The 18,794-nt window shown below is 42.1% G+C and overlaps 1 protein-coding gene across 1 annotated transcript in view; it reads left to right on the forward strand.

Annotated features, from left to right (window-relative positions):
* The first annotated feature begins 1,969 nt into the window (after nt 1-1,969).
* ABHD17C (abhydrolase domain containing 17C, depalmitoylase) overlaps nt 1,970-18,794 on the forward strand; it is a 34,489-nt gene continuing 17,664 nt past the window's right edge. Inside the window, exon 1 of the mRNA XM_075207788.1 lies at nt 1,970-2,703. Coding sequence (XP_075063889.1) covers nt 2,162-2,703 — 542 coding nt within the window. The 5' untranslated portion in view covers nt 1,970-2,161. The remainder of the gene's footprint in view (nt 2,704-18,794) is intronic.

Below are 18,794 nucleotides of genomic sequence, written 5' to 3' on the forward strand. Positions count from 1 at the left end.
CATGGCCGAGCAGCGGCATGCAAGCCTCACATCACCAAGACCTATGCCGAGCATCGGATGGAGTGGCATAAAGCACACTGATACTGGACTGTGGAGCAGAGGAAACATGTATTCTGTGGAGTGACGAATCACGCTTCTCTGTTTGGCAGTCAGATGGGTGAGTGTGGGTTTGGCGGATGCCGGAAGAATGTTACCTGTCTGACTGCATTATGCCAACTGTGACGTTTGGTGGAGGAGGGAAAATGGTATGGGGCTGTGTTTCATGATTTGGGCTAGGCCCTTTATCTCCAGTGAAGGGCAATCTTAATGCTCCAACATACCAAGTCATTTTAGACAATGGTAAACTTTCAACTATGTGGAAACAGTTTGGGGAAGGCCCTTTTCTATTCCAACATAACTGTGCCTCAGTGCACATAGCAAGGACTACAAAGACTTGGTTTGATGAGTTTGTGTGGAAGATCTTAACTGGCCAGCACAGAGTCCTGACCTCAACCCCAGTGAACACCTTTGGGATGAACTGGAACGGAGATTGCGAGACAGGCCTTCTCTTCAACATCAGTGCTTGACTTCGTAAATGCTCTACAGAATGAATGGGCACAAATTCCCACAGAAACACTCCAACATCTTGTGGAAAACCTTCCAAGAAGAGTGGATACTGGGGACCAACTCTATATTAAAGTATACGTATTTAAATACAATGTCATTGCAGTCCCTAATGGTCAAGCATCTGAATACTTTTCTCAATATACTGTATGCTTGACCAGGGTAGGGCTGGCAAATTTTAGCCCAGGGAGCAAGATTTGACTCAGCAGTCTATTAGGAACATTTTAAAGGAAAAAATTGCAGGTAGCCCAGTGATCCAGCCCAAGGTAGCCCACTATGGAATCGGCCTGGGGGGCAGAAGCCCCCCTGCCCTCCAGCCCAGCCTGCCCCTGTGCTTGACTGTGTGTCTGAAACAGAAAGGAACTTATTTTTCTGACTTTTCAATCCGCTTCCCAAACCACATTAAATGGGGCCTTTTTGCTTTTCACACCACTGAAAGTGCAGTATATGACCATTTGCTCTCGACTGCTTACTGAAGCCACTGGTGAGGGGCAGGAAATATCACCAGTAAATAGCAAGTGTCACCAAATTAAAGATAAAAACCTCAATATTAATAATTTCTGGAATAAGGAGCCTATTTATGAAGTCTTAAATTTGCCTAAATTTTGACATGTCACAACTTTTTTCGTTTCAGTGTGGTCTCCTATTTCCGCTGCTTAGCTGTAGAATCAGAACACGCATGTTGCTATATAGATGAATGGTCTCTACTGTTGCTAAATATCAATGGCCACTTCCCTCCATGGATGACCCATTCAGAACGCTACAGAGGGATAAAGAAAAAAAAAAAGTGCTTGTGTAAATGGGCCCTTTAATGTGGTACATTTCAACTGAGCTGTGAGCACCCCAGACTGAACGCAACTCTTTCACTAAACATAAACACAAAAATAACATCAGATACTATTTATTTTTCTAAATAAATTGCTGCGTTCTTTTTACTATTATTTTTTTCCTTTTTTTCTAATGTGCTCAGATAGAGAATGAATATTCGTAATTTGTACCCTGAGCTTTCTGTCCAGACCTCAATATATTCAGTAAGATCTGATAGTGAATTTGCCATAGAGAAGAATTATTTCTATTTTAACAGCTATTAAACCTGCTATGTGTACTTACATATATACCCCATCCCTTCCTATTTTATCTTCTCTTGATTCCACTTTTAATATTTTCCAGTTTATTTTACCACACTTGCTGTGTCCATCCTGTCACCTCACCTTTGGTGTGTACACCAAATCTTCCCTGTCACCTTCTGTTTATCTCATCCCTATTTGTAGGATCCATATTTACCTCCCATCTCTCTGTCACCCTGCTGGGTCCCTCTCCCCATCAATGTCCCCCCCACCTCCCCTTCTGTCTCCGCCATGCTAGGGGGCAGCACTCCTCCATCTCTACTCGCCTTTCCTGTGTTTCCCCGGAAGCAGCTGCTAGGCCGGGCGGGAGCAGGAGACCGATGCGCCGCTAGTCGCCGCTTACTAGGAGCCACAGGCCCGGTGCCTGGAGTGTAGGGCCAGGGGCCCACCACGGGAGCTCCGTCCTCAGGTACCGGCTCTTCCCCGTCCCAATGCCAGAGCAGGGACCGAGGATGAACGGCTTCTCTTTGGGGGAGCTGTGCTGGCTCTTCTGCTGCCCGCCATGCCCGAGCCGCATCGCTGCCAAGCTAGCCTTCCTGCCCCCGGAGCCCACGTACACGGTCCGGGAGACGGAGGCCGCCCCCGTCCAGGCCCCGGTACAGGACGAGCAGGGGGAGCCGGCCGCCGTCCTGCCTGCACCGTGCAGCCTGCACCTGTCGGAGAGGGCGGACTGGCAGTACTCCCAGCGGGAGCTGGACGCCGTGGAGGTCTTCCGCTGGAGGACGGAGCGGGGCAGCTGCCTGGGCTGTATGTTTGTCCGCTGCGCCCCCGGCAGCCGCTACACGCTGCTCTTCTCCCACGGGAACGCCGTGGACCTGGGCCAGATGTGCAGCTTCTATATCGGCCTGGGCTCCAGGATCAATTGTAACATCTTCTCCTACGACTACTCCGGCTATGGGGTGAGCAGCGGCAAGCCCAGCGAGAAGAACCTGTATGCGGACATTGAGGCGGCCTGGCACGCCCTGAGGACACGGTATGTATGCCTGGTGCCACACTGACTGGTGCCCTGTGTGTGTCCTGCCTGTATGCCTGGTGCCCTATGTGTGTCCTGCATGTGTGCCTTGTGCCACACTGACTGGTGCCCTGTGTGTCCTGCCTGTATGCCTGGTGCCCTATGTGTGTCCTGCATGTGTGCCTGGTGCCACACTGACTGGTGCCCTATGTGCCCTGTGTGTATGCCTGGTGCCCTGTGTGTATGCCTGGTGCCACACTGACTGGTGCCCTGTGTGTGTTCTGCATGTATGCCTGGTGCCACACTGACTGGTGCCCTGTGTGTGTTCTGCATGTATGCCTGGTGCCACACTGACTGGTGCCCTATGTGTGTCCTGCATGTATGCCTGGTGCCACACTGGTGCCCTATGTGTGTCCTGCATGTATGCCTGGTGCCCTATGTGTCCTGCCTGTATGCCTGGTGCCCTATGTGTGTCCTGCATGTATTCCTGGTGCCCTATGTGTGTCCTGCATGTATTCCTGGTGCCCTATGTGTGTCCTGCATGTATTCCTGGTGCCCTATGTGTGTCCTGCATGTATTCCTGGTGCCCTATGTGTGTCCTGCCTGTATTCCTGGTGCCCTATGTGTGTCCTGCCTGTATTCCTGGTGCCCTATGTGTGTCCTGCCTGTATTCCAGGGGCCCTATGTGTGTCCTGCCTGTATTCCAGGGGCCCTATGTGTGTCCTGCATGTATTTCTGGTGCCCTATGTGTGTCCTGCATGTATTCCTGGTGCCCTATGTGTGTCCTGCATGTATTCCTGGTGCCCTATGTGTGTCCTGCATGTGTGCCTTGTGCCACACTGACTGGTGCCCTGTGTGTCCTGCCTGTATGCCTGGTGCCCTATGTGTGTCCTGCATGTGTGCCTGGTGCCACACTGACTGGTGCCCTATGTGTCCTGCATGTATGCCTGGTGCCACACTGACTGGTGCCCTGTGTGTGTCCTGCCTGTATGCCTGGTGCCCTATGTGTGTCCTGCATGTGTGCCTGGTGCCCTATGTGCCCTGTGTGTATGCCTGGTGCCCTGTGTGTATGCCTGGTGCCACACTGACTGGTGCCCTGTGTGTGTTCTGCATGTATGCCTGGTGCCACACTGACTGGTGCCCTGTGTGTGTTCTGCATGTATGCCTGGTGCCACACTGACTGGTGCCCTATGTGTGTCCTGCATGTATGCCTGGTGCCACACTGACTGGTGCCCTATTTGTGTCCTGCATGTATGCCTGGTGCCACACTGGTGCCCTATGTGTGTCCTGCATGTATGCCTGGTGCCCTATGTGTCCTGCCTGTATGCCTGGTGCCACACTGACTGGGGCCCTATGTGTGTCCACATGTATTCCTGGTGCCCTATGTGTGTCCTGCATGTATTCCTGGTGCCCTATGTGTGTCCTGCATGTATTCCTGGTGCCCTATGTGTGTCCTGCCTGTATTCCTGGTGCCCTATGTGTGTCCTGCCTGTATTCCAGGGGCCCTATGTGTGTCCTGCATGTATTTCTGGTGCCCTATGTGTGTCCTGCATGTATTCCTGGTGCCCTATGTGTGTCCTGCATGTATTCCTGGTGCCCTATGTGTGTCCTGCATGTATTCCTGGTGCCCTATGTGTGTCCTGCATGTATTCCTGGTGCCCTATGTGTGTCCTGCATGTATTCCTGGTGCCCTATGTGTGTCCTGCATGTATTCCTGGTGCCCTATGTGTGTCCTGCATGTATTCCTGGTGCCCTATGTGTGTCCTGCCTGTATTCCTGGTGCCCTATGTGTGTCCTGCCTGTATTCCTGGTGCCCTATGTGTGTCCTGCCTGTATTCCTGGTGCCCTATGTGTGTCCTGCCTGTATTCCTGGTGCCCTATGTGTGTCCTGCCTGTATTCCTGGTGCCCTATGTGTGTCCTGCCTGTATTCCTGGTGCCCTATGTGTGTCCTGCCTGTATTCCTGGTGCCCTATGTGTGTCCTGCCTGTATTCCTGGTGTCACACTGACTGGTGCCCTATGTGTGTCCTGCCTGTATTCCTGGTGCCCTATGTGTGTCCTGCCTGTATTCCTGGTGTCACACTGACTGGTGCCCTATGTGTGTCCTGCCTGTATTCCTAGTGCCAAACTGACTGTTGTCCTATGTGTGTGCTGCCTGTATGCCTGGTGCCCTATGTGTGTGCTGCCTGTATGCCTGGTGCCCTATGTGTGTGCTGCCTGTATGCCTGGTGCCACACTGACTGGTGCTCTATGTGTGTCCTGCATGTATGTGGGGGTAAGGTATTTGCTGGCATTATGTTGTTTTAGCCAAAGGTGTGACTTCTGTAGTAGCAGGGAGTGGTTACTGGGGCCCACAGCTGAATGGCTGGCCTACACCTTCAAAACCCCATGTGTACATTTTTTTTTTTTCACCCTTGTGTAGTACGAACGGTTGCTGTGTGGCCTACAGATGTAGCTAAAACCAGGGCAGTGACAAGACAAGTTTCTTCAAGAGTAGAAATTAGGTCATGTGACACGTGGGTAAATTTTTTTTCAAAAAGTGGAAATTCTGCCCGTACCAATCAATCAGATTCTACCTGTCATTTTATAGAATGTCCTAAAATAAAAGCTTGAATCTAGTTGCTATAGGCAACATGTCTACTTTTTCAAACCCACAGTTTAGTAAATATACCCCTGAGTGTACTTTACAAGGTGTGTACTCATAAGCACTTGAATGTTGCCTTGCACTTTGTTCACATACTGATGAATTGATCACTACAAGGAAAGGCTTGTCTATAATCAATGGAGGAAAGAAAGCCTTGCACTTGTTCAACTTGTAAGATGTCTGTTGTCTAATGCTACTTTTCAGTAAAGCAGCATTCCTAACAAGTGTGCTTATAGTTTTGGAACAGTTTCCCAATGCTAAGATTATAATTTAATAGATACACTGTATACTTCCACTAGAATGTTGTTTAGCTTTTTTTTTTATTTAACCTGGCAAAAGATTTTGTTATTCACAGCCACTTCCATTGCAGAGGGAACATAGAAGGTGGCATCCCCTTTTACCCAGTCACATGGGTTGACTGGGATTTGTTCAACATAGTGGCATAGTGGGCATGAGTTTGATTCCCGACCATGGCCTTTTCTGTGTGGAGTTTGTATGTGCTCCCCATGTTCATGTGGGTTTCTTCCCACACTCCAAAAAACATACTGGTAGGTTAATTAGCTGCTGCCAAAAATGAACATGTGTGTGTTAAGGAAGTTAGACTGTAAGCTCCAATTGAGCAGGGACTGATGTGAATGACAAATACTCACTGTACAGTGCTGCAGAATTGGTGGCACTATATAAATGATGATGTGAGGTGCAGGTTAGCTTCTAGAGCACCTATGTGTGTGTGTAACATTTAAGGCATTCTGTTTTGTCTTCACTCCATGCCCTGTGTGCTGAATTGCTCTATGTATGTTTTTTGTTACTATTACAGTCGGAAGAGAGCTCACCAACCCACCACGGATTAAGGATTTTTATGTGTTGCATCCTCCACACTTTACAATTACCTGGTGTGTGTTTTTATTTCTGGATCTGTAAGCTTCAAAACACAGGCAGGTTGTGGGACTTAAGAAAAGTTGATGCATGCTTATTTGTCTCTCACTTCTAGGTAAGCAGAGATGTGGGTACTTGTTAATTAGACGGGTGCCACAGTAACTGGTCAGCGATGCATGAACCGCTGTTCCAAAACTCCCCAGGGAACTTGACAAGATTAGATTAGATTACCATGCCAGACATTGCAGGAAACTGGTGGCTTTAATGTTGCTTGTTTCGGACCTTGGATGCTTTGTAGGAAAAAATCAGACCTTTTAAAAAAAAAAAAAAAAATTTAAATTACCCCCCCCCCTCCTCTCTCCCCAGCATGTTTAGTGTTTCTCCCAATAACTTAAATCCCCCTATTCTCCCAAACCAATTGATACCATTTTTATGTTATATAAGAAAAATGATTTTATATCTGTGGTGTTCTACCATTTTCTTTTTTGTGTTTTTAATTAGGTTCAGAACTGTTCAGTAATTCCTTTTGGATAATGTGGGGGCTAAAATCAGTCTTTAACTTTTCCTAAATCCGCTAGAAAACATACACTAGTTGGCTCAAGTGTACAGAATATTATTCCCATCCAGTATGATATGACAGTGTCTACCATATTTTGTTACATTTACCCAATATGCTTTCAAGTTTTCTCATTATATAATATTTGGATCTTTCACTCTTAAATTAATTTCTACATCTTTGATCTGTGTCATTAGAAATATTTGTAACCATTGAAAGTCGCATAATTGTTCAGGTACCATCTAGGACTGGACAAATCCTGGTTGCCACAGTTTCAAAATGCAATTGTATTTGATGAGATATTACAATTATCACTATTTGGCACATTTATACATCTAAATCAAAAAGATCCTTAAAAAAATTTTAAAATGTTGCCCCTCCCAATACTTACACACAGTCGTTGTGTGGGGGTAACTTGAGAAATGTTCTATGGCAATCAGAGCACTTCTTCCTTTGTTTATTGTGTTCTTCCTTCTATCCTCCATTCTGGCACTTTAGTGCATCCGCCGGGAGCCATCTATCCTTGTTCCTGGAGTTTGTACTTCCTATGCACAGCGTTCGATAAACAAAATGTAGGAGCCTGGTAGCCATTCTGCTGAAATAACTACATATGTCCCTATATTTTGATTGTTTTTGTTGTGTTGATTTCAATGTGTGCACATTTCTCTGGTTTGGTTATCTAATAGCACAGGACAGAATTCAAAAGGCAGTTAACCAAACCAGAGAAATGTGCTCCCATTGAAATCAAAACAGCAAAAACAAATCAAAATATAGGGACAGATGTAGATATTTCAGCAGAATGGCTACCAGGCTCCTACATTTTGTTTAATTTCAAAATATATATTAACTGCTTTGTTGCTTACTTATGAGGATTGCCCAGGAACACCATACTTTTTGCTTGTGACATCACATCACTCTAACTGAAATTACAGCCCAGTACGCTGATCCACCAGCGCTTGTGGCATTACACATTGTGCTTGTTGATGGCACTGTTGGGTTAGTTATAGCTGTTTAGAAACCAAGGTACTCTCTACCTTCGTGGGCTTATGTATATATTGATGCTGCTTTCTATCCTTGTTCTGGTATTGGCAGTGCTATGTCAGTGGCATGTATGGATTATTTGATTATTTCTGCTTTTTTATTAAGTAGTACCTCTGGTGTTATTCTGCACTTACTATGCAGTAGCTACTTTATTGTAGCTTAGGTTTCAGAACTGGCAGTTTTGCTTTTTGCTTGTTACTACACCCAGGATTTGTTGAAGCGGAAAAACTGGTTTGGATGCAGGTAGATCATTAACAGCGAGCATAGATATGCTTGCACTGTGTTCCCATGAGGTTTTTTTTTTTTTCTTAGGTCCCATAGGTATGAGTAATTGTGTTAATGACGTTAATAGGATGTGCTAGGCTTTTTGTGGAAGGAAGCACATTCATTCTTCTATCCATGTTTCCTAATTGTTTAAGAGTAGCATATTGAGTATTGCCATTTCTTTTTCTGTTTTTTCCCCCTACATAATTTGGAACATTTATCCCAAACTGTGTGATACCTTGCGCTTGTGAGACAAGTGTCAGTTTTAGTGTTGCAATTGGCAATTATATATATTGCTCCATGGTCTAGATTTTAGTCTTCGGCTTTCGTTTGTTGCAGATTTGCAACTTACATGTCATAAACACCTTTTTTTTTCTTTTAGTTCATCACAAAATTGTTGGCTTCAAATACTTTAGCTGTAGATAATAATATTTGGAGTAATTTGTCCAGGACTGCTGAGAACTTTGGAAATTGTGTAATTAGCTACATTTATATTAACTGCTCAAGAGCTTACTGATTAGAATTGCCCAGGAGCAAAATACTTTTGTACTCTGTGGGCGTGAAATCCTAGCCCAGTACACTGATGCATCCGTAGGGGTGATGGTGCAAGGTATGCTTGTTGTCTGTTCTGTTAGGTCTGCCTTCATCTCTGTGGTCTTATGTAACACCTACAGATCAGTTATTATTTCTGTTTTGTGGTATCTCTGTGTCTGCTGATGTCCTCCTTTCTGTGCCATTCTGGTGTTTTTCCTGCTCTCACTAGTCAGTACCTATATTTTAAAAGCTTAGTTAGCTTCAAAACTTTGCTTCATGTTGTGTCTACACCTATGATCTATTAGGACAAAGAACCAAGTGTGGATGCAGAGAGGTCATTAGCAGTGAGAGATGTAGTATATTTCCAGAACTTTGTTTTTGTGCTCTATAGGTATGAGTAATTGTGTTGATGACGTTAATAGGATGTGTTTGACTTTTTGTGGAAGGAAGCACATTTATTCTTCTATCCATGTTTCCCTCTTTGTGAATGAGATGTGTCCTGGCCCATTTCCATTGACTACATTTACATCACAAACTGACCACTTTTATTTAAAGGTCAGACTGGTCTAGAACAACTCACAACTGGTAAAACGTGCTATGTATTTTGCTGATTTGTAGCTTTCCAGCATATATAAGCTTACGTGTTCATAAAATAATATATATATATTGTTGTTAAGCTTACAGTAAGCCAGTTCCTGTGTTTCTAATGAGATATATACTGTCCAGTGACGTTTGAGCCTTGAGAGGAGCTGGTGCTGCAAAAAGTTCGGGGGGTAGGGGCAGCAGGACAGCTCAGCAGTAAATAACTGAGGGGATCAGTATAGGGGTGTGTGTGTGTGTGTGTGTGTGTGTATATATATTTACTGCATGTTGTGCACATGGATGTCTTGTTACAGACCAACATGAAAACTAACCAGTAGCAACAATCTTATGGACCTCTGTGGTGTAAACTTCACGCTTTGTGGCCACTTACGTCACACTCCGCTTAAACCCTCTATGTCAAATTCTACTTTTTTTTTTTTTGTAAAATGATTATATTTTTTAAATATACTCATTGACTTGAGAATGGTGCAGTGTTTTCGTTTTGTTTTTGTTCACATATTTGGTGATGCTTTTATTTTTGATTTATACACAATGAGAGGCACTTTTGAAGTAGAACGTTATACCTAAGCAGGTTACACAGGGAATTCTCAGTTCATGTGCCCTGGCATGGTATAGGTTTAGCCAAAAGTGTTAGAGAAGCTACAACAAAAATGGGGTTGGTTTACTGGGCCTCTGACCAATATTTATTGAAAATAAGTAGCAGATGTGACAAACTGGCGCTCGTCTTGCTCCTGACCTGACAAGCGCAAGGTACCGTATAACGAATATTTATAAAACCTCTTGTTACAGCTTTTAACTTATAACTTTCCACTCATTTTGTACATTATTTCTGTGACCGTTCTTCTAAGAGTACCCAATTATGTATGAGAAACCGGAAATAAGAAAACTTTTCTATTGCCTATGGCTACTTCATACACAATTGATACAGCCACAGCATATAACACAAAATGTACTTCTGGCATCTTACTTTTACTAAGAGTACCTGTGACCAGCACACCACTACTGCACATAAAGCAACGTAACAGCTGTATAGTGTCTCCTATAGTCGCCTTTCCCATGCCAGCATGTAATTAGCTGTCTTCTGGGCAGCGATTAATAGTAATGAGTATTAATGAGAAAATAAACGTCCCATGTACTGGCAGCAGCGTGCTCACTGTGCCCCTGAGAATGTGTGTCTGACACACACTGCTGGCTGTATCTCTGACTGATGACATTTGTGTCTCAAGAACTTCTGCTCTCACCAACAGCTTGTTTAACAAATACCTAGGACAGTGATGACACAAGGGTTTTATGGTTAATTTTATTTCTCCATTTGCCTGGGCTGTGCTGTTAATGTTCAATTATTCAAAACTGCAACTACACTTTAAGGACTAGCAGTATTTAGCCAAATATACAGAACTATGGCAAAATTTGGAAAACCTATCCAAGAGTAGACCTGGTTATGGTAGTTTACCAAAGGTTAATGTTGGTCTCTTCCGTTTAGGTAAGCAGGGATGTGTGTGTACATTCATAGTTCTCTGCACTCCTATAGGAGCCTCTTTGATGTGCGGCTGCTCACACTTCAGTACTACAGTACCTGAACTATACCCGATTTCTGCTTGCACCTCTATGTAGGCTCTGACAGTTCATCTGAGGGAACTGAATCGGCCCCATTGAAATTTCATCTTTCTTTGCTATTGCCTTTTAAGGGTTTCATTTCATGCTACTTGTATAAGAATAGTTGTATGACATGTGCGGTCTTTGTAGTGCCTCCCTCTGTATCTCCTGCAGGGCTGGTCTTACGCAGTCAGGGTTGGGTGACATGGTTTGTGTGTCACAGCCAGTCCACCGCTGCATCACTTACCACACGCTGATTGCTTTGATGTGAATCGCATTCAATTACTACTTGTTCCAATTGAGGTTAATGTAAGCTTCTTCTTTTTTTTTTTCTTCCTAACTGTGTTAAAGCTCATGACACACACTGAAATAGAACAAGAAGCGTTCAAATAACACCTGAAAAACACAAAATGCACTTTCTTGTTTGCTGCAATGATTCTTCTTTTGAGATCCATTAAAATTCTGTTAACTTGTGTAAGAAATTCAGGCTTCTGTGTGAAATTCTTCCCTTTTATAAAGATTTCATTTTTTGTGTTTTATACATATATCACAGCTGATTTCTTCCATGTTCACTGTTCTCCCCAGAAAAAATTGCCAGCCGGGGGCATTGAGAAGCAGTCAGGTGGGGCAGTTGTAATACTTTTTTTTTTTTTTTGCAATAATATTGAAAACTGTTGGAGGTTATTGCCCACACCTGCCAGGACTGGTCAAACTGGAGGTCAGTGGTCTAACACATACTGCTGGATGTAGTGCTCACATAGTGCCTGTTCTAATAGAAGATACAATGGTTTATTCTATTACAATAGAACTGTGTTGGGTGGCAAGTAAAAACAGCTGGGTGGAGCACCTTGGAAATAGGTGCTGGGGAGAACACTGCTGTTCTAGACCAGGCCTGGCAAACCAGTGGCTCTCCAGGTGTTGTGAAACTACAAACCCCAACATGCCCTGTCAGCTATCGGCTGGCACTGTATGCTGGGGCTTGTAGTTTCACAACACCTGGAGAGCCACAGGTTTGCCAGGTCTGGTCTAGACTAAATTCAGACTGAGATTTAGCTGAGCTATCTGTATGGGCAGCCAGGCTTACTCCCCCCCCCCCCCCCCTCCCTTCTCCACTAGTAATATCCTCTGTAATGATTAGCTCTTTGGGTTCTGGCCTGTTACGATGCCAGAATTACCCATGATGTCATAAAGGTGACTGCTCGGGTGTAGCCGTGCTTACACATCATTGTAAAGCATGACACTTGTTGTGTACAGTGAGTTTACTCTTTATATTGTATGACACTGTCCGCTCACCATTGGCAGAGTGATACAGCAGCAGAATGTTTTCTTTGCACTGAATCTGTCAGTCTGGCACCATAGACTGCATACATGCCAGGGCAGATAAGGTGAGGGGAGCAGACAGGGCCCTGAGCTCATTTCACTCTCCAACTGTGTCCTAAGTAGCTGCCTGTTGGGGTATGTGCTAATAATATTTCATGGCTTGTTAGCTGTTCAGGTAGCCTAAGGCCTCTAAGAAATCCTAAGAAGCCATGAGGACACACAGTTTGATTTCAAGGAACATTTTTTTCCAAGTGTTTGTGTATCAGTACTAATTACCATGTTTCTTTAGCTCTCGCTGTGTTTCATATAAATACGGAGGATTTGCTACACTTATATTTTTTTGTGTGTTCTGTTTTTAATTTAGAAGTTATTCCTTTATTAAGTGCTTACGTCCTAAGATGTTTTTTCCCCTCTTCTGTGTCAGTGTTGTAGGCAATAAATCTTAAACTTAGGGAAGGATGGAAGCACTTGAAACCATTATGTTAAACCCTCCGCATGGACATATTTTACATGTTTCTATGTCTCCAGTCTTGAACTGCAGATCTATCAAGATATAACATATTGTTCCCCCCTTCATCTTAACCATAAGTACTGTTTAGTTCTATATGACACAGCCGGAGACTCGACATAAAATATAGTTTTCATGCCAACTTCCTTTCATGGTTCCAATATTAACCCTTATAATATATACGGCAGGAAGCAATTTCAGTATTTTTATGCTATTAGCCTTGTAAAACAAAATATATGCATAAAGTTATAAGAAAAGTCTCGCCAACAGCGCCAAAATGAACGGGCAGCACTGGAAAATAGATGAGACCTTTTTAATTTGCACATGTAGATTGAAGTTGCTGCACCCGACCATCGTTTCAAGATTTTCATCAGGGATATATAACGTATATATTTCTTTTTTTAGATGTTTAAATAATACTTTAACTACAATGGCTTGTTTTGTGCTACTTATTGATGTATACACTGTGAGCTATGTGAGTTATGCTGTGGCATGGGAATCTAATAGTCTGTGAGCCATGATTGATTTGTAGGGTCTATGGCTAGGTATCCTCCATAGACAATGTATCACAATCTAGTTAGATATAGCTTTGTTTTTTTTCCTTTGGTATATCTTATTTAGATAGGAGTTAGTCACTACACAGCCATAATAATAATATTCAGTCCCTGCCAAATCCATCTGCATAGCTTATTGCTGGTGTCTCTTGGTGCAGTAGATTAACTTGTCCCCCATGTTCCCCTGTTCCCTGCACTGTCTGGCTGGGTAGATCTTGCGGCATAGAAAGCTTTTTATATCTTTCCAAGGGACATATCTGAAAGGTTTTGTAACTGTTAGGGTTTATACAATTGTCAAGTGGCCTCAAGCTTTTCACGATTGTGCATGAGTAATCCTGGGTGATATCACCCTGTTGGTATGGCATGTTTTTGCTGTTGTGATGAATAACTGAGGTTTATTGATTGGGTATAATATTTTCTGAGACTCTCAATCAATTGACCTGACTAACCAATTCTTACTCACTAAATATTTTCTTGTTTTATTATGCTTTTAATGACTTTGTAACAAGCCACTGGAGAGGGCCAGCGTTTCCCTTCATGAATTGCTCATTCCCCTTCACTACCATGTATTGTACTCCACATTTCTTAAACACAGTGTTGGGTAACTTGACCACGGATTGTGAGTGCATTCTGAGAGTTATAGTTCAACAACAGCTGAGATGCTACTGTGTGAGTTTTTCTGACTATACAATTTTAGCATGAATATACATGTACCGGTAATTGATTTTCAAACAATGGCTACAGATTGTCATCCATCAATTTGTATGATAACTATTATGCAATGAGGTTGCGATAAGAAATAAAGGTATGTGGTGATTGGGTTTAGTTTGATGTAAACATCAATAGAAGTCAGTGAACTCCCGTAAGGCTGAGCCAGAGCTGGATTAAGTCCTCATGGAGCTCTATTTGCTACTGGGTAGGAATCCCTTTTAGCCCCAGAAAAGGCCTGAATTGTTTTGTTGCATGAATTCTACAAGATGCCGATAACATTCCTTAGAGATTTTGGTCCAGGTTAACGTGACAGCACCACACAGTTGCTGCAGTTTGTCAGCTAAACATTCATGCTACAAATTTCCCGTTCCACCACATCCCAAAGGTGCTTAATTGGATTTAGATGGGTAGACTGGACATAGGGATACACAACAATACTCTGGTAAGCTGTGGTATTTAAACAATGCAAATTTGGTATTAAGGCCTAATGTGTGCTAAGAAAACATTCCCCACACCATTACTCCACCAGTCTGCATCGTTGTCACAAGGCAGGATGGATCCATGGATTCATACTGTTTATAGTCAATACATTGACAATGTCATAACTTATTTTAATTTCACATAACTTATTTTCATCAAAGAGTACTCCAGTTGCAATTACAGCTTTGTGACGTTTGGTATTCTAGCTATCCGTTTTTTAAGATATTTCAGGGAGATTTCTACCCACGACTTTTGTAGCTCTTTCCAGCGGTGCGACTGGCTAGTATGGTCGGGCTCCTCCCAGAAGAGCTCAGTAGGGTTGAGATCTGGCGATATTGCCGCCCATTTCATAAGACAGTACTCCGCCTCTCTGTTTTATCACTAAATAGTTTTTGTATAGTTCAGAAGTTTGTGTAGGATCATTCTCCTGCTGCTTGCTGAATTTGCACCAATCATGCACTGACCACAGGGGATTGCATGACATTGTAAAATAGAGTTGGGACCTTTTTGGTCTGTTATTCCTTCCACTCTGGGTAAATCTCCCACCTTACCAGCATCAAAACAGTCCCATACCATTACATTTCCTCCGCCACGCTTGACAGAAGCCATCAAGCTCTCCTCCACTATCTGTCATTTGCTCTTTGTGTCATATATGTTCTCTTTTTGAGCCAAACGCCTCAAACATGTACTTCTCCTCCATAATACTCACTCTCAGTCATCCACAATCCAATGTTTGTTCTTTTGCCCATTTTAACCTTATTTTCCCAAAGCATCATTGGGACCTAGCTACTTTAGATCAGGGCTATCTCCTGTAATGCTGTCCCCACAGTAAGAACATGCTGTTCATTTCGTGTTGGTAAACCACCATGTGTAAATATGCCCTTGAAAGCCCATTTCCTGTTCTACCGAGTTCATGTCTATTTTCTTCATTTTATCTTGATCAAGCAAACAGCATATCCTATTTTTGCTAATACTAAGAAACTAATAAGTAGATTAGATTATTTGTACAATCACTTGTACCCATTTAACTTACTAAAAAAAAATACAGTAAAAATAAATTGGTTGAAAACGCAATATATTTAGCCCTTTGAAAGGACCAGTACATTCTAAATTAAAGAACTGGAACATAGTTTTAGGTGGAGTTCACTAAGATGAGAGAAAATAAAAAGTTAAATTCATCTTTTTGTTTGGCTATTTCTCCCAACAACACTTGTCTGATTTAAACAGGAAGTAGTGTTGTTGATGCTCCTCTCTGTGAACTTCCCATTCGTGGTCATGAGGAATGGGCATAAACAGTACTGACAAGGGCGCCCCTTATTAAGACAGCACCTGATTGGATCGGGGTAATAATGATCGGTGTGAGTATTATCTTACTGAACTATACCCACATCTAAATTCTTGGTGTAATGATTTTGCCCCTAAACTCAATCATAACATTCTGCCACTGCCCTCTCTACACCTTATTATTGTGGAGAAAACCTGTTCCCCATGGGGACTATCTTCAGCTGAGTTTGCGTCTTTTATTTACTTACTTTTTGAAATTTAGAAATGCATGCAGGCTCAGCAAAATAGCTGAAGAGGTAGGATAACATTGTTACCCTAGCAGGGCATCTCATTGAGGAGGTTAGTTATGGGGAAAGGTGAAATAGGAAAAAATATCTTGTCAGGACACAAAGATTTGTGTTTAGATATTTCAGGAAAGGTTTCAGATTGCCAGAATTTTGCTTTTGTTTCCATTGGTCAGATCTATAGTGTTCTCTGGCACATGTGTATTGCATTTAGAGCACTAGTTGTGTTGTCCTCCCTTAGGTAACACAATACTTGGGCAGTACTGTTTTATGAGGAAAATTCAGTGGTCTTAAAAATGTCAAATAGTTTTTTTGCATGATTACTTAAAAAATATTTGTCCATCCATTCATGATCTACAAATATGCTGCAAATTCCACAGCACCAATATGTATTATTCTCATTCTTACACAAAATAAGTGGTTATGTTAATATTTGTCAATGTTTTTATTTGTTGGTAATCAAACAAGCGGAACAACTTCTTGGCCTCAGTAGGTGTAATAACTCCAGGGTGACCACTATTAATCTTATTTTGGTAGGTTGTTCATAATTCTTTTATACATGAGTAGTAGTTTTATGACAAATGAAAACATTTTTTATTATAATTACCATTGTCTTATGCATTCAGTTTTTTTGTTTTAGTGAGGTATATTCCATTTTCTTCCCTCTGTTTGTGAGAGAAAGGGAAGCTGTCGTCTCTGTCCTAGGAGAAGGTGATATGACAGGATGATAAACGGTGGAGAGAGGGTTGTCATGGCCAGTTGCAGGGCTGATGCTGGCTAATGTCTAGCTGTGATAAGGTTGAGGGAAAGAAGCTGTAAGTATTATTCAAACAGTGTAATAACAGATGTAAAGAGGATTATCTTTTCCGCATTCTGGCCTGGATGAGGAATGTCCTAGCATGGCCACCGTAGTGAAAGATAAACAAAGACTAGCATTTCTTTCACATTTCTTTTTACATATATTCACTTATTTAGAATTAGACATACACACAGTTTTTATTTCTTTCTATTTGCCAGAAAAGAATGAAGCTTTAAATGGTGGTTGCAGAGGGTATGTCATCTTTGTCAGGGTCATAAAGAGCCCTGATCCTGTAACCTAATGCAGCTCTCCTATGCATTGTTAATACTGTGACCAGACAGCGCCTGGTGACTAGTATCTGTTCTGTATGTTAATGAGCAGACCTAATTACTAAGGGCTTATTGACAGCCTGGAAGTATTGTGTTACACTGGTTATTAATAATGTGCTATAAGGCTGTTCCAGAGTGGTGATTAATTGTATGACATAACATCTCACATGCTGTGGATCAAAGAAGGATTGTGTCCAAACGAACAATATCTTTTTTCCTATTTTTTTTAAAAAATTTTTTAACTGGGTTAGAACATCGCCATGTAAAATTCAAGCATGACTGCAGGCATTTCTCTAATTGCATCAGTTGCTTTTCCAGAACATAATTTTATGGGAATATATAGAATGCCAGACTAACATTTCTGTCATGAAACATATGAAGACAATTCATATCTGTTCAAGTGCTGTAAATATTTGCTGCAATGATTTGCTCTTATTTCCGTCATTAAAGGGTTCTTATGATTGTCTGTGTAGTTATGTATTTGAATATAATAAATGGATCCTTTTCCAAGGTCTTTTTTTTTTTTTTTTTACAATGGGTTCTTATCCTGCCCATAAAACACACAACAGTGGACTGAACACACTATACCCTGTGGGAAGCTGGGGATATATAGTAGGGCTGGCAGGTCTCCAGACTTTCAGCTTCCCCAGTGCCTCTTAACTGGGCACATGTCCCAAACTTCTATAAGCTGGCAATGTTTTGTGTCTTTTTTTTAATTTTATTTTGTACTGACAATTGTGAATAGGGGCCCAGACTATGTTGGTCAGCAGTAAAGCTCATTTATAGCTTGACTCCTCATTAATGTAAAGAGTGTAAAGCAGAGTATTACCTAAATGTTGAGCCTGCTGCTCTCTGCATTCTCTTCAAGCTGTTGTACTGAATATTGCAGAAGCCAGGGAATGCTATCCTAAAGAAACCCAATGAAAATGACAGCACAGCGCGAATGTACAAACATGCAGTTAGTTAAAATATTTAACTGCAGAGCATAATAGTAGACATTTGTAAGACTGAAATCTTTATTTTCTGACAATGTATGTAATAGTGTGGCACAATACAGTGTTTTGCTTATGCAGCATAGGAGTTTGTAACAAAGCTTTTTACAATTTTTAATAGCTTTGCAGGGGGTAGAGTAAGGCCCCTCAAGGTTACTGGAGCATTCAGTGATACATTTGCAGCAATCATATGGTTGTAGTTAGCCATGCTCTTTACATTAGCAGAATGTTAACATGTGGCATAAGGTGATTTCTCTATAACACACTGAACTAAAAAATTGTATTGAAACATTCAGCTACTTCTGATGACATTTTCAGATTTTCAAGACTGTTTATGAAGTAATTTTCAGATTTACACAACATAAATTGTAAAGTAACGCTTGCCTGTTTTATTGATTGAAAATTGTTAAATAATGCCACAAAATATAAGGGGGAACCATAAATGTTTGTTTATATTTCTTAAACTGACTGCAGAAGATAGGTTGTATTTTAAGTTTTCATGCTCTTAATTCTGGTGAACAAAATGTGGAAGTGGATATCATCATCATTTATTTATATAGCGCCACTGATTCCGCAGCGCTGTACAGAGAACTCATTCACATCAGGCCCTGCCCCATTGGAGCTTACATTCTAAATTCCCTAACACACACACACACACACACACACACACACACACACACTAGGGTCAATTTTGAAAGCAGCCAATTAACCTACCAGTATGTTTTTTTTAGAGTGGAT

The sequence above is a fragment of the Mixophyes fleayi genome, chromosome 4, assembly GCF_038048845.1.
Source record: "Mixophyes fleayi isolate aMixFle1 chromosome 4, aMixFle1.hap1, whole genome shotgun sequence".
Taxonomy (NCBI): Eukaryota; Metazoa; Chordata; class Amphibia; order Anura; family Limnodynastidae; genus Mixophyes; species Mixophyes fleayi.